The 22,981-nt window shown below is 37.6% G+C and overlaps 1 protein-coding gene across 7 annotated transcripts in view; it reads right to left on the bottom strand.

The window, feature by feature from the left end:
• Gfrl (Glial cell line-derived neurotrophic family receptor-like) overlaps positions 1–22,981 on the bottom strand; it is a 590,185-nt gene that overhangs the window by 328,724 nt on the left and 238,480 nt on the right. For 4 of the 7 annotated variants that reach the window (XM_067762820.1, XM_067762824.1, XM_067762825.1 and 1 more), the window contains exon 1: positions 7,501–7,780. The exons of the other annotated variants lie outside the window; for them this stretch is intronic. In XM_067762820.1, the coding sequence (XP_067618921.1) occupies positions 7,501–7,738 (238 nt within the window). In that variant the 5' untranslated portion in view covers positions 7,739–7,780. Of the gene's footprint in view, positions 1–7,500; positions 7,781–22,981 lie in introns of those variants that run through there. 7 annotated transcript variants of the gene reach the window in all.

Genomic DNA, 22,981 nt, shown 5'->3' with positions numbered 1-22,981 from the left:
AAAAGGTAGTAATCCTTAGTTCTATAGGTGGACGCCTTTTCGAAATATCGCCATTAGGGTGGGCCAGGTGTGACTCTAGAATGTTTGTACGATATGGGTATCAGACGAAAGCTGTTACTTAGCATTTTAAGAGGGAGTGGGCATTAGGTCTATAGGTGGACGCCTTTTCGAGATATTGCCATTAGGGTGGGCCAGGGGTGACTCTAGAATGTGTTTGTACGATATGTGCATCAAACGAAAGGTGTTACTGAGCATTTTAAGAGGGAGTGGGCATTAGGTCTATAGGTGGACGCCCTTTCGAGATATCGCCATTAGGGTGGGCCAGGGGTGACTCTAGAAAGTTTGTACGATATGGGTATCAAACGAAAGGTGTTACTGAGCATTTTAAGAGGGAGTGGGCATTAGGTCTATAGGTGGACGCCTTTTCGAGATATCGCCATTAGGGTGGGCCAGGGGTGACTCTAGAATGTGTTTGTACGATATGGGTATCAAACGAAAGGTGTTACTGAGCATTTTAAGAGAGAGGGGGCATTAGTTCTATAGGTGGACGCCTTTTCGAGATATCGCCATTAGGGTGGGACAGGGGTGACTCTGGTATGTTTTTGTACGATATGGATATCAAATTAAAGGTATTAATGAGGGTTTTAAAAGCGAGTGGCCCTTAGATGTATATGTGAAGGCGGTCTCGTGATATCCACCAAAATGTGGACCAGGTGATCCAGAAAATCATCTGTCGGGTACTGCTAATTTATTTATATATGCAATACCACTAACAGTATTCCTGCCAAGATTCCAAGGGCTGTTGATTTCGCCTTGTAGAACTTTTTCATTTTCTTCTACTTAATATGGTAGGTGTCACACCCATTTTACAAAGATTTTTCCAAAGTTATATTTTGCGTCAACAAACCAATCCAGTTACCATGTTTCATACCTTTTTTCGTATTTGGTATAGAATTATGGCATTTTTTTCATTTTTCGTAATTTTCGATATCGATAAAGTGGGCGTGGTTATGGTCAGATTTCGCCCATTTTTTATACCAAGAAAAAGTGAGCTCAGGTAAGTACGTGGGCTAAGTTTAGTAAAGATATATCGGATTTTGCTCAAGTTATTGTGTTAATGGCCGAGCGGAAGGACAGACGGTGGACTGTGTATAAAAACTGGGCGTGGCTTTCACCGATTTCGCCCATTTTCACAGAGAACAGTTACCGTCATAGAATCTATGCTCCTACCAAATTTGAGAAGGATTGGTAAATTTTTGTTCGACTTATGGCAATAAAAGTATTCTAGACAAACTAAATGAAAATGGGCGGAGCCACGCCCATTTTGAAATTTTCTTTTATTTTTGTATTTTGTTGCATCATATCATTACTGGAGTTGAATTTTGACTTAATATACTTATATACAGTAAAGATATTAAATTTTTTGTTAAAATTTGAATTTAAAAAAATTTTTTTTTAAAAAGTGGGCGTGTTCTTAATCCAATTTTGCTAATTTTTATTTAGCACATATAGAGTAATAGTAGTAACGTTCCTGCCAAATTTCATCATGATATCTTCAACGACTGCCAAATTACAGCTTGCAAAACTTTTAAATTACCTTCTTGTAAAAGTGGGCGGGGCCACGCCCATTGTCCAAAATCTTACTAATTTTCTATTCTGCGTCATAACGTCAACCCATCTACCAAGTTTCGTTGCTTTATCTGTCTTTTGTAATGAGTTATCGCACTTTTTCGGTTTTTCGAAATTTTCGATATCGAAAAAGTGGGCGTGGTTATAGTCCGATATCGTTCATTTTAAACAGCGATCTGAGATGAGTGCTCAGGAACCTACATACCAAATTTCATCAAGATATCTCAAAATTTACTCAAGTTATCGTGTTAACGGACGGACGGACGGACATGGCTCAATCAAATTTTTTTTCGATCCTGATTATTTTGATATATGGAAGTCTATATCTATCTCGATTCCTTTATATATGTACAACCAACCGTTATCCAATCAAACTTAATATACTCTGTGAGCTCTGCTCAACTGAGTATAAAAAAAGTGAAAATTTCACACTTACAAAATTATTTGGACATGAATGGAAAGCAAATGGCATATTGTAGCAGAGTGTTAAAGAGCAGAAGTGTGAAACACGGTTTGTTGAATAGCGTTGGAAATGCATGAAAAATGGTGCTATACAACTGTTGATGCTTTGCATACATAATTTGAGATGTGCGAGATGTCGAAAAGAGTACAAAAGTTGGGCACACAAAAAGTATTAAACGAAATTTGCTTGTATGTGTGCACATACGTGAAATAGAAAGTGAGACAGCACATGGCTGAGTGTGAAAACATGCGCTATAAAAAGAGTTTTACCTGAAGCTTTACCATCCTGATAAATTTTACACAAAATTCCGAATTTTTTTAATTTTTGGTGCATTTTGTTGGAATTTACCTTAAATATGAAGCTAAACTCACTGCCGAGTTTAATGTATTTCATAATGAGTTGAAGAGTTACCTGTAAAGATATTAAAGCTAACAGAAAGGAACAGATTAGTACTAGTTGGCTTGTTTGTTCTTTTACTCGCGTGACATAGATATCGGAATTTATAAGAGAGTTATGGACCCCTACGCGTTGGAAGAGCGAGTACCGAACAAGATTTAACGATGATATGTACGAGCTCTACGCAGACCCCCAGCGGGTTTGGGGTGTTAGAATATACCCGCGGTAGGTATGCCTGTCGTAAGGGCGATTAAAATTCTAGATTCAAGGGGCTGTATAGCGCACCCTTCACGTTGCAAGCACAATATATAGCTTCTCCAAACCCAATTGTAAACCTCACCTATCCGCGGCGAATCCTGTTTCCCTAGCAGACGAGGCTCTGGCGACCCCAAGCTCCTGATGGAACTTGGGGGTGAGAAGGGAGGGATCTCCTGAAGGTTAAATGTGGCCATATAAATCGTTCCCGAGATGGTCGGGCTAGCACCCTAATAGTGTGTGTGTGTCACTGGAGCGTACCGGATCTGTATCCGGCAAAGGACCATCACACCGATAACACTCTCCAAAGCCTTCGTGGAGTAACCTTATTACTACAACAACAACAACAAGAACAACTGCTCTACGCAGACATCAACATAGTCCAGCGAATTAAAGCGCAGCGGCTGCGCTGGATAGGCCATGTTATGCGAATGAAAGATGACGCTCGGGCCAAGAAAGTGCTTCTGTCGGAACCCGCCTATGGAGGCAGAGGAAGAGGGCGGCCCCCACTCCGTTGGAAGGATCAGGTTGAAAACGATTTAAACTCCCTTGGTGTGACCAATTGGCGCAGGTTTGCAGAGAGAAAAAGCGACTGGCGCGCCTTGTTGGACGGCCATAACTGTCGAGATGAGGAAATTATAAAGCAATCCTATTCGCTTTATATACGTAAAAGTCTTGATGTCCGTAGGATTGTCCTCGTGCTCCCAGCATGGCAGAAAGGTAGACCGTATTAAAGCGAGGCTTTACACGCATATAACTCTAATATGGTCTTTAATAAAAAAAAATTGTACGTTAATAAAAAGATGATAAAAAATTTTAAGGACTACCTTTGTATAAATGGACCCTTTTAAAGGATTTGCAGTTATCTTGACAAGCGTGCCACCTTTGTTTTCTATAAGTTGTGCTGTCACCAGGCCTCTAACTAAGTGCCAAGTTTCAAGTCTCTAGGTAACCGGGAAGTTAGTTAAAAATGGATTGAAAGATTCCAAAATTAAAATTTGTTTTCTTACTATCTCGATCCGCGTGCCACCTAGCGAATATTTTTTTGATCAAGTGTTGCATTGTCACCGGGTTCTGACCCACGGTCCAAGTTTCAAGTCTCTAGCTCACCGGGAAGTTATTAGAAATCGATCGCAAGATTCCCTGCGTTTTTTCAGGTATTTTCAGGGATTTTCAGGGATTTTCGTTTATCTCGGTTCGTCTTCCACCTGACGGCATTTTGTTTTCCACGAATTGTAGTGCCATCGACTCGCAAACTATGTGCTAAGTCTCTGGATCACCGAGAAGTTAGTTAAACGTCGATCGTAAAATTTCCATTTTAAAATAAATTTTCTGTATATCTCGATCCCTGTGCCACATAGCGGATTTTTTTTTTTCACTTGAATTGGAATGTCTCCCAGAACTGAACTATGTTCTAAGTATCAAGTATCTGGTTCAACGGGAAGTTACCGAAAAATACTTTTCCATGGATCAAAAATTCGTATGGAAATGTGGGGACAAACATGAAAGGGACTTAATATAAAGGTAATAACAACAAAAATAAAAATTGATTTCTACTTGTATATATAATAAAAGCTTATAAAAACCAAAGTTTTTATTGAACAATATCATTAATTTAACAAAATTATGGCCAGATTTTTATATATGACTGTAAACAACAGGTGAAGGTGAGATCAATGTAATCACTTTTGCTACTGAGCCTTAATTGCACATCTCCTAAAGCGCGCAAGAACCGTTTTAAATTAAAGTTAGCTCAAACAGTTCCTAAGATGGACAGCGTATAAGGTGAGCTGGTTGTTTCTTGTGGGAGATACCAAAAGTAACAGAAAGGAAGCGATCTTCTGCCATTTAGATAGTTATACGTGTTTGTTTCATGCGGTCGTCTGCGCTTCCTCCTCTTACTTGTTGCTTTGCCGAGGGTTTCTCCAGCTAAACTCTTTAACTGCGTTCTGCGTACTTTTACTGTCTAACTCTCTACCTTTGCGGGTAAGGGGTTACAATATATCTGCATTAAGTATACCGTTCGTAAAAAGCGAAATGAATAACAACAAGTAAGGAAGTCTAAGTTTGGGTGAAACCGAACATTAAATACCCAGCTGTACACTTGAAATGCTGTTATTGTTTGTGTGCAAAATATTGTTAAAAGGCTGTGCAATAATACATATACATATGTCTATATTCTGCACTAATTTTTCTTCGAGTTATGGCTCCTGAAACATAGAAAATTTCTTAGTCATAAAAGGGGCGGTGCCAGGCCCATTTTTTAAAATTTGAATTTTTTCCTATTTATTGTCATAAATGCACTTGGGAAATGAAATTGATATAAAGCTATTTTTTGCAAAGATATAGCTTATTTTATTCGTCCACGATCTTATTAAAATCTTTTATATAAAAGTGGGCGTGGTCCTTAACCGATTTCATTAATTTTCCTTCAAAGCATTCCTTATAGTAAAGGAAATTTCTCTGCCGAATTTTGTTACAATGGGTTTAACGATTTTTGATTCATGATTAATGATATTTGCAAAATTGATTTTATCACTTGTGGGCGGTGTCACGCCCATTTAAACATTTTTTTTTTTCAAATATTTATCAAAAGTCTCAATATCAGTGCACACGTCAAATCTCAACATTCTAGGTGTATTATTTACTAAATACATAATCAGGTATTTTGTGTTTCCAAAATGTTATATATATAAGAAGTGGGCATGGTTATCACACGACTTCGCTCATTTTCAATACCAATCTATTCTGGGTACAGATAATCTCGTGTACGAAAGTTGGTGGAAATATCTCAATATATAAAGCCAGTTATACCCGCCGGCTCTAAATTATCCAATAGAAACAGTTTTGGTTACGGAAATCCCTCCGCCTTCTTATCTGCCAGAACGGCGTGAATGGAATGCCCTGTCATACAAAATTTGTAAGCTATGGATTAGGACTAAGCCATTACACAATTTGTAAGGTTCCTTGCCTAACGAAAGCCTTGAGTAAAATAATATAAATAAAGGTAAGACCCGATAACCTCCGAAGTGATTTTAGACCGAGCATCTCACCCTATTTTCGTCGTGCTCCTTTTTAAGTTTCCTAAAAATTAGCGGGACGGGACCTACTTGTTTCATGCCGACTCCGAACGGCATCTGCAAGGCGGATGAGCTTTCACCTAGAAGCTTTTTATGGCCGAAATACAGTCGGAGTGCTTGCCAAACACCGCGGATTGGGCGTCCCCGCTTATAAAATTTTGTTTCTAATTGAAAAATCGGTATTTATTTTGGTATTTCTATGCCCGGGGCGTTATAAAGGATAGAATGTAACGAAAAGGCCGGTGAGTTGGAAAAGGACGGTGCAACACTCGCTGAGTCGACGATAGGCGTCCCAATCCGTTTGGGAGAAATCAATGGAGTTTCATTTGATCCATCAAACCCGGAAAGACGTTGACAAAAGCGAAGGGCTGCAAAATTTCTAAGAGCATGTGTAAAGTCTACGAAATTAGGCTCACAAAGTGGCTCATATCTCTGAAGAGGGAAGACTTAAGACTCACAATGGGCATACTGACTGGATACTGTCTTTTGGCGTAACATGCTTATAAGTTAGGTCTCGAAGCAACAGGAGGTGTATAAAGTGAGCACTGCAGGAAGAAAAGGTTGAGCACATTTTGTGTTCGTGTTCTGCTTTTACCAGGTCAAGGCTTCAGTTATTATGGGCGGCAGAGTTGGCAGATCTCGAGGAAGCAATTAAGCTGGATCCTAGAAGACTGCTAGTGTTTGCCAAAAGGATGTAGTTATTCTATAACATATATTCTGGCACCTGATTAGGGTTCTTCCGTTTGGTCGTCAAATAAATTCTGGTAACACTGTGGACACATTCAGTCTTTGTGAGGTCTTTATTGACCGGCCAGTTTAACATAACTTTGTCCGTGGCGTGAACCCAGGATCTTCGGTGTGGTAAGCAGATCACGCTACCATCACACCACGATGAAAGTCTTGAGTAAACATGTCGTAACTCCACATGAAAACAATAACAACAATCACAATCACAGACTATTCGTTTATTTATTAGGGTTCTTTTAAGTAGGGTCTGAGGGTCAGGCAAGTAATAGTTTGGACGATCTTAAGCACTAAATTAACTTAAACATGCTACTAGGAAACTACTGAAAACCTTGTGGTCTGGTATTTGCATGAAGGTTAAATAGCGCTTTGTTGCCAGCTGCTCCCTAGCCTCAAGTTTTGTTGCATTCATTAATGCTATATTTCAGGTATGCATATTTTAGGATGTGGAGAATGAAATATTATAAATCGTAAAAAAGTTTTAAATCAAAACCTCGACCTGGGCATTGAAATTTCTTTAGCAGAAGCGAAATTTTATTTACAGAATTTACTTTAACAATGAGCAAAAGCGCTTGCTAAGGTCATTAAACGAGCATATCTAAATAACTGCTTCATACTTCGTGCAAAATCTAATTAACTATTTTTATTTTATTACGCTTCACGCCCTTTCGATTGGATTAATTAAAATTGGTATGAGACGATTGATTTTACATTTCATGCATTTCTCATTTCCGCCATATACCTACTCATTATACATATATAAGTAGAAAGTCTGCCTTTCCTTTTAATTTATACAAAAAAAAATTGTATGCCATCACGCTCAAATTCATTCGTTCAATTATATACTTTGGTTTTCACTTTCATTGCCGTTAGTGACTCACATACATACAGATATATTTCGCTACAAATGCACTTTTGTATTTGTGTACTTACCTGATCGGCCGACGGATATTGTCTGTACAGCAACAGTGGCTGATAATGATTTGTCCGTTGGTAAAGCTGCTGGCGGTAATGGCAGAGGTCCAACTGTTGAAGTGGTCGTTAGGTCACAACACTCGCGTTCAGGAAATTCACTGCAACGCACCAAATGCAAAACACCGAACAGAGCAACCCAGGTGCTGAAGCAACAGCAGGTGAGAATTTTAAGATTTTTGATTTTGAAACGCGTCATCTCACCGCCACTGGGATTTTAAAAAAGAACGAGTAGAGCACAGCTTTTGAATGCTGATTTGGTGGAGTTTTGTTAGCAGTTGAAAGCGCGCGTCCTATTTGTATAATTTACTGACGAGGGCTCAATACAAGCTTTGGAAATAGATTTTTATCATATCTTTGTTGTTGTTGTCGATTTCTTATATTTCGAAATTAAACTTCGAGCGCTATTTTTGTATTTCAAAGAACATTTTGGTGTATGTTTGACAACATTTTCCGTTACAACCGTTGTTATTCTTTTAATTTTGTCAGAGCGTTGTCAGTTGATAGCGAAACTCATTTGCTAATGTATTTTGAATGTTTGATTAAATTTTTATTTTTTTGCTAGCACTTTGTGCTTGAGCATAGAATTGAATGCTGAAAATAAATTTTTATTATTTTTATTGCATATGTATTTGTGTATATTATGTTTTGCACTCCTGCTTCGTTACGACGACCATTCAAAGGCAGCGCAACCGAATTTAAACCCTCAGGTGTTGTTTCGGTGTTTGTGTTTTGTACTCAATCACGAGAAGTTGGATTGAAGGAAATAAAATGAAAATGCAATTTTTTATAGCCGCCGAGAAATCAAAAATGCAAAATTATTCAAGTAAAACACAAACAAAAAGTTAAACGCCATCACAAAACTAAGCATTTTGGCAGCACAAAAGTAGCAATTTTATTTCAAATTGTGAAAACAGTGCCCGTATTTGGTAGGCACTGCATTTGTAATTTCAATTTCACGAAAAAATTGGGCATATTTTTTTCATAATTACAACGAAAGCGCGTAAATCCTAGTTTCGATAAATTTAAGGAGTGGAGCATAATTCTCAAATTTGTTTATTATGTTTTAAATGCGGACTACATATGTCCAAGGGCAGTATTCGACACAAACTACACAATTCTCGTCCCCACAAGGAAAGATTGGAAAGATGGGGACATCACTCAGAAATTCGACATCTTAGTTTTCACGGACGGATCTGAAATGGTTTGCGGAGTGGGAGCGCGATTATTTGCGACTGTACCGCCCACGTTCTTATGTATGTGTCTTCCCGACTCGGAAAGCGCGTTTCAAGCTCAGATTTTCTCTATCCAAGAGGCGTGTAAAGCATTACTGTATATCAATAGTAACGGTGACTGGGTAGTCATTTTCTTCGATAGCCAGGCGGCTCTTGGACCCCCGGGTCAGCGACGATAACATCAACCTGGTTGGCTTGGGCAGTATAAGGGAGAGCGCTATGATTCTGGCGGGCTGGCAGATTGTTACCCTGATATGGGTACCGTGGCATCGAAATATACAGGGTAACGGAGTGGCGGATGAGATGGCACCCTGTGGAGCGGCTCTTGATGTCTCAGGAGCGAAGGAGGTTCTTTCACCCCTGGGACTCATCAATAGTCGCATCTCCCAGCACTGGTTGAGCGAGGCTAACAATAGGTGGAAGCGGTTGAGGTCCTGTAGAGTTTCCAAGGGCATGTGGCCACTATATAACGAAACACAAATAATAGCTGTCCTCAAGATGAACAGAAGGGATATATCCAGAGTAGTTGCGGTGCTCACGAGGCATTGGACAATTGGGATATATGCGGCATGGATGGGAATGGAACGCAATACCTAATGTCGCAGCTACATGCGTCCTGAGGCGTAGGAAACAGCTGAGCATCTGCTGTGCGAATGTCCAGCACACTGTTGAAGCAGAATACAGTTTCTTGGAAAGCCCTTTCTCGAAAGCCTCCCAGAATTCAAGCATGTTAAGTCGGGAACGCTTCTGAAATTTATAAACTCCACGGGATGAATATAGGGAGACGCGTTTCCCTGAGGCGCTTGAAAATTCTTAGATGTCTTCTTACAACACTCTTTCATTGGTTAACTAACGAGTTGCGGTATCAAAACGGCGCATGAGCGCTAATTAGATTCAATAGGGACTCGGCACTCCAAACAACCAACCATATTTAAAATCCTCTCCAAAGGAACTGGTCTAAATATAGGCTAGTTTTCATTGCGTTTCTCCAGGCCGAACCGGCCAGTTCAACCTACCCTAACTTCTGCCCGCTTTGTTGATATTGATGCGGTTTGGATAATGGTAGACGTAAGATATTGTGAGTGTACAAAAAAAAAAAAAAATACCGGTTGTCATCAAAGAGTCAGCGCATTTGCTCTTCGAAAACTACTCAGAGACATAATTTCGAAATAGCTGTAAAACACTTCGTTTATTAGGGAAAAGTTAAGTCCTATCTCGGCATAAGAAGATCATGCTCTACATGTCACTTGTACCTATCCTGCTAAGTAGTGCAAAGGCATGGATCATGACCATGAGAGAAACGTTCTTCAATAGATTTGTGGGCCTCTACCCGTCGGCAACAGATAATACCGAAAAAGGTGTATTCATGAGCTGTTCGAACCTTACGTAGACACAAACGTAGTGTGGCAAATTAAAACAAAGACGCTACACTGGCTAGGTCAAGGTATGTGAATGATAGATGATTATCTGCCCAAAAAGTATTCTTAACGGAATTCGACTACGTAAGCAGAGGAGGAAGGCGAATTTCATTCTCCTATAGTGGCCAAGTGGAAAGCGTAACGTATTTCCTTGTTGTTACCGATTAGCACCGGTTAGCCGTGGCGCGCCTTGTTGGGCGTCTTCAACCACTGGATATTGGTAAACAAGGATATCGACGGTTTATTCTTGATTCCTACATAACTGTTTACATATCATTTAAGGTGGTTTTGACACAGCCTGGGGAGCACACAGTCCTTTCTAAATAAATACACGTTACTTTGTTGGTGGAATTGGGTTCAGACGTGTATGCACAACACCGCGGAAAATTATAACTAGTTGTATTATTATTAGAAGGCGAACTGTAACCAAGCGCTGATTGATGGAAGGGGTGACTGGCGTAGAATCGATGGACAGCGTCCAACAGCCGGTATAATCGGTGAATGGTGACTGGGTTTCAATGGATGGTGTATCGGTTGACGGAGATAATACGGCTTCTGGAGTAATCGGTTAAAGGTGACTGGTTTGGTTGACGGTGACAGGGTTTACCGGAAAAGGGTCTTATCGATCGGTAGAGTAGGGTGTTATGATGGTCAGACAGGCGTTGGTGGTAGTGATGACTAATCGGTAAACTGGTGGATGCAAGTCACACGGTGAAGGCAAATCGGTGGGACGATTCCCAAGCAACCAGTTGTGTATGCAATCTAAATCCGGCGAATAGCAAATGACGGCTCGGTAACCTTTGGTTGGTGGAATTTAAAACCGGCTAATTGCAGTAAAGAGATTGGTGGAAGTGGGTGACTTGGTGATTGCGAATCTTTGGTTAAATTCCCAAGCGAGGGATAGATGTTGGAATCTAAAATCGACGAATCACATATGACGGGTTGAAGGTGGTGGGTTGGTGAAGGTATTCCCAAATAGTTATCAGGTGGTCTGTTGGAAGCACCCGTGTTTGGAGATAGGAAAGAGGTAGGAACTAGGTACCCTCACACTCAATAGCCCGGCACATCAAAAGGATCAAAAGTTGGGATATATGCAATATTAGACAATTGCATCTATTCACGCAAGTAATGATTGCGGTATAGTCTCACCTCGACGTAGGCCATGCTTTGGATAAATTATGAACTGTTTGAAAAGTTTGCGCGCTCGCTGTTAGACGAAGGTCACGCGAGTGAAATGCCTGCAAATGATTAATTTCATTGTATGCGCTTCGCCGCTTGCTGATCTCTATCACAGTGGGGTAGTCATAACTATATGAGGGCGAGGTGGTGATTCTATTAAATAATTGTGGTGATAGTGAAAGCGGAATTACAGTTAGTAAGGTGTTCTTTTTACAATGTAAATAAATATAAATAGTAGGACTTTCTTCAAAGTATTATGAAATAGTAAGGTTATTATCCGATATCGAGTATTTGGTAATTTTCCTCTCAGCTTCGGTATATATTAACTTTACCAGTATACAACCCAGCACTTACAAGTTTTTCATAGGATTTTTTTTTCTTACTTAATCTAAGTATTATATTATTATTATTACGATCTTTAAGACATAGTTGATATTAAGTAAACATTTGTTTCATTAAATATTAAGTGTTCTACAATATAAAAATAATTTTACTTTAAACTTATTAATATTTTCACAATCTTTTATCTCAGTAGGTAGTTCGTTGTACATTTTGTACCCAGTGTATTCTAAAGTCTTCTTTGCGAACTCTGTTCTTACTCCAGGCAGTCTTATATTATTGCAGTATCTAGTTACATAACTATGGCTCTCGTGATTATATAATATTTTATTGCTCAGGTAAATCGGTAGCTTTCCTGATGTATAAATTTCAAAGTGGATTAACTTATTGACTTTTTTATACTAAGACAGTTTAGCCGATTCAGCGTTATAGTTTTTGATGTTCTTGGGGGACATTTTAATATAAATCACATTGCCTTGTTTTGTTGTATTTGAAGTCTTTTAATTTGCATATCACTCGCTATCAGCAGAATTGTAGGACAGTATATAAAGTGCGGCTCAATAACTGAACGATACACCATTATTTTATGACGTTGACTAATATGTTTACATGTTCTATACATGAACCCTATTTTCTGCGCAATTTTTCTTTCAAGATAATTTATATGTTCTCCAAAATACAGGGTTTCATCAATTTAAACTCCTAAGTACTTCATTTCATTTACTCTTTGAATGAAATTGTTTTATATCTTCAGGGTTATATTGCTTAAATCGTTATTACGTATGATGTTCTGGTTTTTGCAAAATACCATGAACTTAGTCTTATCTATATTTAACTTAAATTTTTTAAGGCTCAACCAGTTTTGTAGAGAGTCAAGATCTTCTTGTGCTTTCTGCATTGCACAATCGGCATATTTCTCACTGATGATGAGCAGTGCATCATCCGCAAATAGACGTATATTGCAATATTTTAAGCATTTTTTATATCATTTATGTACAATGTAAATAGTATCGGCGCAAGTACTGAACCTTGTGGCAATCCGATATCTACATCCACAACCGATGAGACTGCGTTTCCAATTCCAAAGTCTTTCTTCGGACACCTCTTTTGAACAAAGCATTCAACAATTCCCGTCCATCAACTGTTTCAAAGCCCCGTTTCAAGTCTAAGAAGACAGACACCACAACTTCTTTATCTGATATATCTTCTTTCCATTCTGCAATAACCATGTTGAGTGCTGTTTCACAAGAATGGCTCTTCTTGAATTCAGACTGTTCTGGTATAATAAATTTGTGCTTTTCTAGGTATGCCACCAATTGATTATTCACCACCATTTCCATAATTTTCTCATCTGAGGGTAAGGTATTGATTGGGCGTAGCTCCTCCGGTATCACTGTATTTTTTACTTTTTCCACAGGTACTATTGTTTAAACTTTCCAACAGTTTGGAACAATGCCATTATTTAGGGCCTTATTTATTATGTCTTTGTGTATTTAAAAGCTTTTGTGATATTCATTATATCATCTAACACAATGTCAGTGAAAAGAAATAGTTCTATTGCGATCGAGCGATCAACGCTTAGTTTGGATGCAGTAGGCATTTCTTCGATACTATCACTAATTTCGACTATGTTATGTACAAAAAAATTGTTTAGAGCATTAGCTATATCATACTCATTATCGAGGCATTCGCCATGTATTACTATCTTAGTGATATGTTTTTTGTTATATGTAAGCTCTGCGAGGTCTTTCAGACACTTCCACATCCGCTTCATGTTTCCGTTATTGCTGTGAACTCTGCCTTCCATATACATCTTCTTCTTATACATAATCGTACTTTTATAAATTTTCTTTAATACATTGTATTCATCCAAGTATCCTGTTTCTGTGGCAATATTATATAGCGCAAGTTTTCTTTTATGGAGAGCTGTAAGCTCACGGTCATACCACTTATTTATCAGTTGTATTTTTGTTCTCTTCACATATGTCAGCGCTTGCATTACTTCAGTAAGAATATTGATCAGGGCTGTAGTTTTCTTTTCTACTCCCGCATTACGCAAAAAGCTAAAATCGCATGTTTTTAGCTTATTTAAAAGGTTTTCGGAACTATAGTATTCCCATGAGGTAAAAGTAGAGTAACTTCTCATTTTGCAAAACTGTGTTGTTGGCACTTTCAAATTAATTGTTTCATGATCCGAAATTCTATATTCAACTATATTTTCCGACCTAACTTGATCATTATTACTAAAGAGCAAGTCAATTTTGGTAGACGAGTTCTCTGTTATTCTCGTATTGAAATTAGTTCTTTGAATCATTGCCCTTTGTGCGAATAAACTTAATAGGTGTTTCGGGTATGTTGACGATACATTCATATTGGTGTTAAAATCCCCAATTATGATATTATTGTCTGATTCATTGAGGTTTTCAGTCAGGATTTCATCTAAAAACGTAATAAAGTCGGCATCACTGCTACTAGGTGAGTGATAAAGTACACCAATTTGCCATTTTAACGCACATTTTTTTGATTTTTATAATAATGCACCATATATTCATGTTAATGGCTATATTGCAGACTATACTAAATTCTAAATTTTCATGAACATACATCAAAACACCACCCGTATGTCTACTATGGGAATCGCAACGAATACATTTGTATGTCGGAATATTTAATTCGGTATCCATTATAAGATCAGTTGTGCATGTTTCTGCGCATAGTACAATGTTTGGTTTTCTAATTTCGACAAGCCTATCCAGTTCAGTTTTTTTCTGTTATACTAAAAATATTGAGATATATACATTCTAAGCTATGCACCGCACTACTTCAATTTTTGCACTTTTTTTTGCTTTGGTTGCTAATAAATAATATTTTTTATCCTTGCGGATAATTTTTGCTGATATACAGGATATGCTCTATCTATAGTATCATGGTTATTATCAAGCCCAAGATTCAGTTCCGTATTTGCCCTCATACAGTTGATACATTTCCTGACTGGTTCCTTATCGCATTGCCCATTCACCCAGATATTTTGAGCACACTGGCCTTATGATGAAAGCCTTTGCATTTAAAACAACAAAATACTTAGACTGCGTCATACACTCTGCACCGTTCCCAGCCTACATTTATCCTTTCTCCAGCTAGTATATTCGTGAAAGCTTCTACGTCCACTTCCAGTACATGCAAACCCTTTTTCTTTTCAAACTGTTTTATAATTTTAATGTCCGTTTCAGAAAGACACGCATTTTTTCGTTTAATTCTCTGCGCTAGTTTTTCACTATCATATTTAAAATTTATACCCGATACAACAACTATCGGTTTCACTTTCATAGGGATCTTGACCTCATAGGTATTTCCAAGATTAGTCTCAATGGCATTTTTAATTTTATCTCGTTCTTGATCATTTTTACTTTCAACTATCACTACCCCGCTTTGCCTAGTTACTATTTTCGTTATTTGCAGCTCTTTAGGTCAAATGATTTTCACCCAGAAAATTTTTATTTTATCTGACTGCCCAATTAAATAGCTTGCCTGGTGAAATATGGTCATTCAAATTCGTTTTAGACAAATTTTTAAGAGAAATGGTTTTAAAAATATCTAAAATCTTTGTTAAGCGCTTTTGCAATAGAAACTGGTAAAGTGTAGTTAGCAGCTTTTCCAACATCGCCGAAAATATTTCTGTAACCCATTTTTGGCAAGGTGTAAAGTTTAATAAGGTTTGTTTGCCAAGACTAGCCTATATATTGCGTTCTAATTTCCATGTTTTGGTTGCACACTTATATAAGTATTTCCACATTCAAAGCAATAACTTTGATGATACAAAAACAAAAACAATAAAAGAATACGTAACAAACAAAAAAAAAAACTAAAAAACACAATAGCATTAGAAAGACAGAGCTATTCAAATGCCAACAAAAGCAATAATAGCAGTCAAATTACTTGGCAAAGTCAGGCCACAAAGCTCAAGCCACTACATATACACAAATACGCACATACATACATATAAATGAATTTATAAGACAAAAGTGTGATTTTGTATAAGTGTTTAGCTTAGTCTTACTGTACTACTCCGTTTTTGCAATTTATTTGTTAAACTAGCGTCAAAGCCAAAACAACAACACAATAACAACCCACTTCACTGTTCACTTTAGTTGGTGTGCCATGGCGTATGAGTAACATTGTGTTGTATTAGTACAAGTGCAAACGAACACTTATTTGTTACTTATATAATTACGTATGTATGTGCATTCGTATGCAAACATACTTATTGTAATATTGTAAATATGTATATATAAGTATAGCACAACATACTATTAATAGTAAAAAGTTTCGTTTGCGGTTTTCATTATTACAATTGCTTTTAGTTGCTCTTTTATTGCTGTTCTTATTCATATTATTGCTCGATTTTTTATTACCCTAATTTCTTTTTCTTTTTGATTTCTTACGTTCGTCTTGTTGTTGCTGTTTATATGTACATACATATATCTATTATTTGTCATTGCTTTTGTTGGTATTTGTGTTACAAAAATTACTTTGTTGTTTGCTAGCAATTGGTGGTATAGTTGGTTGGTATTTTTGGTTTTTGAATTTGTTGATTTTTTGCTATTGTTTTTGTATAGTTTGATGTTGGCATTTGTAATAGCTTGTCACTTTGATGATGTCGCTTAGTTGACTTTTGTATTTTAGAATAAAAATTTCATTGAAGTTACCAGATTTATTGAAATTTTATTCTTCATGAAAATCGCAAGGCACAAGTTAGAGAACACAAGATTTAAGATTGGCTAAAATTCTGCTTTATTATGGCATCGCTGTTGATGTCACTGGGTCGGTAATACTCTCAAATTAGGGGGTGCAAAGAGTTGAAAAGATAAGCAACAAAACTACTTAAACCATTCTGAAGGAGTTTTTGGTTACACTTGTAAATTATCAATTCAAGTTCTAGATCCTGGTGCATAAGAGCATTGAGCTGCTGGTGGAAAGTTGCTTTTTGGGTAATACGATTCTTGCTGCTTACTAAGCTGCTACCAGATTTGCATGCGTGCATACTTTCGTACACAACAAAAACGAGTAAAGCCAGGTAAAATATTTACTTAAACTAGCTTTCTCTCTTTTGCACTTTTTGAATGGTAAAACGCAACATCTATTTTGGAGAGGTCTAAAGAGGTTTCTAAGGATTTATTATGCACCAAATCTGGCAACTACATAAACGATTTGCAATGGTTTCGATGACAGAAATTTATTTTGCGATTTAAGACTGCAGTGCACGTATATAATGTACTAGAATAGCTAAGCATTTTAAGTTATATCCTTCCAACATATTCGTTGCTTCGTATAACAAAAATTATTACATATTTTTGTTGTGCGGCTAACCAGTGGAAACGATGGTTAGTATATAATGGAATTGGTGATTAGATTTGAAATTTCGAACAAATGTCATAAACGACTGTTATTATGTAAGCAATTTGCCAAGAAACCAACTAAAAAGTTTCAAAATTATCAGAAGAGAAAGGAGAGTAACACTAAGATTTAAGAGAAGGTTATTTTGATTGTATTTATATATGTTTAGTAGGGTGGTCTTTAGAAATCTAATATACGAATTTTCTAGTTCAAAAAATAAATATTTTGATATTCTATACCCAAAATTGTTATCAATATAATTGACGATAGCACATATAAATTTTGGAACGTCGTACAGGGTACCCAATGAAAATACAGTGTATTAAAATCTTAACTTTAAGCATCGAGCGACACCCTTAAGCTGCATCCAAACGGGACCAATATTTTTTGTGATATTTGCGTCTTTGACGTTCTGTTCACAGTGAAAGGAATGAAAAACTTAATTTATATGATTTATAGGACCCACTCTAGTGTATGCAATTTTCATGTGTTTGAATCTGTGCGCACGGTTTTGGGGAATCAAAAATGTGGACGTAAGGTAAGCGTGAGCATAATGTTTGGCAGTGATACGCTGTAATGTGTGGGAGAAAAGGTAAGTTGAGGAAACCCGAAAAGGATAGAAGAGAAATTGAAATACATATGTGATACCGAAGCCGGACGGCATATTATTGATTAATTAGCGAAGAGCTAATGATTTTTTATCGACAACAATCTTTATCGATGAGCTATCGGTATGCTATCGACGGGTTATGGCGTGTTATCGATTATTTCGCCGATTTATCGTTTTAAATCCATTTCTTATCGGAATTTTTGCGACAAGGTCTACACCATTTATCTTTATCATAGTTTCACAAATCTACTATCGATAACTAATGCTATCGACAAGTTATTATGTTGTGGCGGGATATCGATTTTTTCGCCGTATTTTGGTTTAAATCCATTTCGTATCTGAATTTGAGCGTCAAGGTGTAGACCATTTATTTTAATCGTAGTTTCACTAATTCGCTATCGATAACTAATGCTATCGACAAGTTATTATCTATGTTATGGCGTTTTGTCGATTTTTTCGCCGAGTTATCGGTTTAAACCGTTCATTAACGGCATGTTAGCTACACGGTGTAGACCAGTTATCTTTGTCGTAGTTTCACAAATATACTATCGATAACGAATTCTATCGATAAGTTATTTAATTTTTATCGACGAGTTAACGGTTTCTATATAAATTGTATCCATTTTTTATAAAAAGTTATCGGTTTGTTATCGAAGGGACTTTCACAGTGTATCAAGTAACTATCAACAAGTTATTAACGAGTTATTAAGTGTTTCCCGTTTATTATAGATAACAACAATATCGATAACTCATCTAATTGTCACGTTTCGTTTGGGTGCAAACTCTATGTCTTTGTTTGATTCTCGGATAATTACCACTATAGTGTTTTAACGTCAACCTCTCGAAGAGTTCTAGTTATTTTAAAAACATTAGTTTTCTCGACGTACGCTTCCGTGTGTATACAACCAGTTTCACGAGTACTTGATATTCACGCCTTTTTCTTGGCACTATTTACTTTCATATGTTTATATTTCCCTTTTCATATTTAATGCGTTCAAGCTATGCAAATTTATTTGGAAGTAATACAAATTCATACAAACAACTCAAAGCATATTCAAAGAACTATTAAATAAGAAATTACGAATTTTATTTTCAACATCATACAAATAAAACGAACTAAACTAAAAGCTTACAAAATTTAATGCAGAAGGAATTGCTATCAAATTTACCTTTTTGACTGATTGCTATAAATTAGAGAGAATAATATTTACTTGCCCTAGTAAATATTTGCATCGTACATAAAAATTATTTCACACTAACTGCCTGACTATGACGACAAAAAAAAAAATATGGCACAAACTGGAAAAGTAATGCAAATATTTGAGACGCTTAAACTAACAGCGCACACACACAATCTCAAAAGTAAAGATATGAATGTGTGTACGATTGAAATACAGAGATAAACTCTCAGCAGCTCGAGTATGTCACTAAGTTCAGACCAGTAGGGAATTGCTACTTTGTTGTGCAATAAACATTCAAGAAACATTAGTCATAAATAAATAGCAGTTTTTGGGGGTTATGAGACTTTGACTCAGAATATAAGATCTAGCTTGTTTGTATACATAGAAATGAAATATACGGCTCACATATTTAAAAGATACCTCGTTGCAAAGAAATGTGATTGGCTTTTGACTTTCGTAAATTTTTACCACAATATCCATCTTTTTTCTACAGTTTGGTTCAAAAAGCTATTTGAGTAAAGGTTAAGATAATATCCTCCAGTGATTTTACTGCTTTAAACGCGGCTACTACTACACTGCAGCCGCCCGGGCTTGTTTTCAGGGCTCCAGTAATACTAAGCATTGATAGCATGCATGAATCTCTAAATTTTCTGTTTTCTCTAAAAGCGTTTTTTAAGTTCTTTAAATTGTAATTATTTATTTAGTTACTCACAAATATTGTTTTTTCAGTTACACCAACTCATATGTTCGTTTAGGTTGAACAGGCCGGGCCATAAGAACCTCACATAGACTGAATGAGTATGCACTGTTACCAGAAGTTTGTTTTAACGACCAAACTGAAAAACGCTATCAAAAACCAGGACTATGTTATAAAATAATTCCATCCTCTTGGCAAACACTAAAAGCTTTCTAGGACTTAAGCCACTTCCTGCTTCTCTATCTGACAACTATATCACTCCTAATAGCTGGAGTCTTATCCTGGCAAACGCAGGGTATGAGCACAAAACATGCTCAATCCTTTCCTCCTACAACCCGCACTTCCTGAATCTGCTATCACTGACCAAGCCTAATTTAAGGCATGTGACGCCTAAAGCAGTGTCCAGTTAGAATACCCGTCATTAGTGCACAGTCTCTCTTTTAATGATAGAAGCAGCTTTGTTAATCTAAGGTTGTGAGATCTACACATAATCTTCAACACTTTGCAGCCCCATGGTTGAATCCACGCCTTTCCCGCTTGGTCGACCATCTGCACCTCTCGCTTTCTCTTAATCTCGCCCAGTCTAATTTATTCTGATTCTATTTCAATATGCCCTGGGACCAAATGTAGATTTATTCTTCTCCCTGTACCGATTCTCTCCAGAGACAGCTTAAACTCTAACATGAATTTAGATGCTGTGCTATGCGAAATTATTTCATAAGGGAGAGTACTTTTTAAGGACCGGGTACAGGTTCTGATGAGGGTACTATTTTTGGAGCACGTCGTTATTAAGAACCGGGTTTTCTTTTTTGGAACCAGGTACTTTTTCATAACCTGGAAGTTTTTCAGGTACCTCTTTAGTACTTTTCCGTGTACATTTCTTTAACCAAGTTCCGTTCTGGGAACTCGAAAGTTTTTCAGATCCGAGCACTAATTTAGAGTAGGGTATCTTTTGAAAATCGCATTCGAATGTACCTAAGCTACCATGTCTTAGTTCAAAAGAGTTTTGTAAACCCAAAAAGCTTAAAAGTGAAACTATAACAATCGTGATAAAAATACCAACCCACTCTTCGCCAAAGAGACAGAATGTTTACCGATCCATTAAAATTTCTGGGTAAACAAAGAACTGCATTTAAAGTATTGAACCGACGTTTTTGTTTTTGTGAAAAGTGTGATATATATAAAACAAAACAAGTAATATTCCAGTTTTTTCGAATTACTTTTGAAAAAAAAAAATTTTTTATTCCTCTTTATAATATACTACATATCAAATTCATGGGCACAAAAGTACTTACTTACTTACTTAATTCGCGCTTAACCGTCTAAACGGTTATGGCCGTCCAACAAGGCGCGCCAGTCGCTGCTTCGCTCCGCCAACCAGCGCCAATTGGTCACACCAAGGGAGTTTAAATCGGTTTCCACCTGGTCCTTCCAACGGAGTGGGGGCCGCCCTCTACCTCTGCTTCCATAGGCGGGTTCTGATAGAAACACTTTCTTGGCCGGAGCATCATCATTCATTCGCATAACATGGCCTAGCCAGCGCAGCTGCTGCGTTTTAATTCGCTGGACAATGTTGATGTCTGCGTATAGCTCGTACAGCTCATTATTAAATCTTCTTCGGTACTCGCCGAAGAGGTCCATAAATCTTTCGAAGAACTTTTCACTCGAACACTCCCAAAGCCGCTTCATCTGATGTTGTCTTGGTCCATGCTTCTGCCCCATATAGCAGGACGGGTATGATAAGTGACTTGTAGAGTATGATTTTCGTTCGCCGAGAGAGGACTTTACTTTTCAGTTGCCTACCTAGTCCAAAGTAGCATTTATTGGCAAGATTGATTCTTCGCTGGATTTCAGTGCTGGTGTTGTTGCTAGTGTTGATGCTGGTTCCCAAATAAACGGAGTCTTTTACTATTTCGAAATTATGGCTTCAAACAATAGCGTGGTTGCCAAGGCGCGTATGCACTTACTCTTTGCTCGATGACAGCAGGTACTTCGTTTTGTCCTCATTCACCATCAAACCCATCTTTACCGCTTCTTTTTCCAGTTTGGAGTAAACAGAACTAACAGCGCGGGTGCTTAGGCCGATGATATCAATGTCATCAGCATATGCCAGTAATTGCACGCTTTTATAGTATATTGGTCCAGAGCGGTTAAGTTCTGCAGCTAGTATAATTTTCTCCAGCATCAAATTAAAGAAATCGCACGATAGGGGCTCACCCTGTCTGAAAGCTCGTTTAGTTTCGAACGGCTCGGAGAAGTCTTTCCCAATTCTGACTGAGTTGATGGTGTTGCTCAACGTAATTTTCCATAGCCGTATAAGTTTTGCGGGGAAACCAAATTCAGACATAGCGGCATATAGGCAGCTCCTTTTCGTGCTGTCGAAGGCGGCTTTAAAGTCGACGAAGAGGTGATGTATGTCGATTCTCTTTCACGGGTTTTTTCCAAGATTTGGCGCATTGTGAAAATCTGATCGATGGTAGATTTACGAGGTCTGACGCCGCACTGATAAGGTTCAATCAGCCGGTTCACAGTGGGCTTCAATATTTAGCACAATACATTTGAAAGGACCTTATGTGCGATATTAAGAAGGCTGATTCCAAGATAGTTGGTGCATTTTGCAGTATCCCCCTTCTTGTGGACTGGGCAAAGAACACTTAGATTCCAGCCGTCGGGCATGAACTCCTCCACCCATATTTTGCTATGAAGTTGCTGCATGCGCCTTGCCATCCATCAGCGCCCACGGCCTTGCTGTTTTTCAGTCTGGTTATTGCTATTCTAATTTCGTCATAATCGGGCGGTGGGACATATATTCCATCATCATCGATTGCGGGATCGGGTTCTTCATCTCTGCGCGGTGAATTGCTGCCTCCATTTAGGAGAGCAGAGTAGTATTCCCTCCATAATCTAAGCACTAAGCATAAAAATACTACTTTTGAAAAATTTGGAGTTTAAAAGTTCTTAAAGTGACTTTTAATAACTGTTGTTGTTGGAACTTTCAAAAAAACTATGAAATATATTGTACCTTTAAAAGTGCGATTTTAACCAAAATAGCAACTCAAAGTTCGATTTTACAGATCTTACTCACTTTAGAACTCCACATTTAAATTTATACTACAGACACACGCTATAAAATACCTGAATCGATAACGGTAGTAGCAAATAGTGTTAGCAAAACGGAAACAAATCTAAATGACGTAGGAGACATACTATCGTACCGCCGCAAAGTGTGACATTAGAATGATTGAGGCAATTGCAAAGTGACAGTATGTAAAAGCAAACAATGGGGTCAAACCAGCAGATGCAGTAAATCAGTTAAATTGAAGGATATAAGAATTTGAAAAATTGGTGGCACTGAGCACATGCTGAACGTACCCAGCAAGAAAACATAT

This window comes from Eurosta solidaginis, chromosome 1, assembly GCF_040869045.1.
Source record: "Eurosta solidaginis isolate ZX-2024a chromosome 1, ASM4086904v1, whole genome shotgun sequence".
Classification (NCBI taxonomy): Eukaryota; Metazoa; Arthropoda; class Insecta; order Diptera; family Tephritidae; genus Eurosta; species Eurosta solidaginis.
Note: the sequence above shows the minus strand (reverse complement) of the source record. Positions and strands in the feature narration are given on the sequence as shown.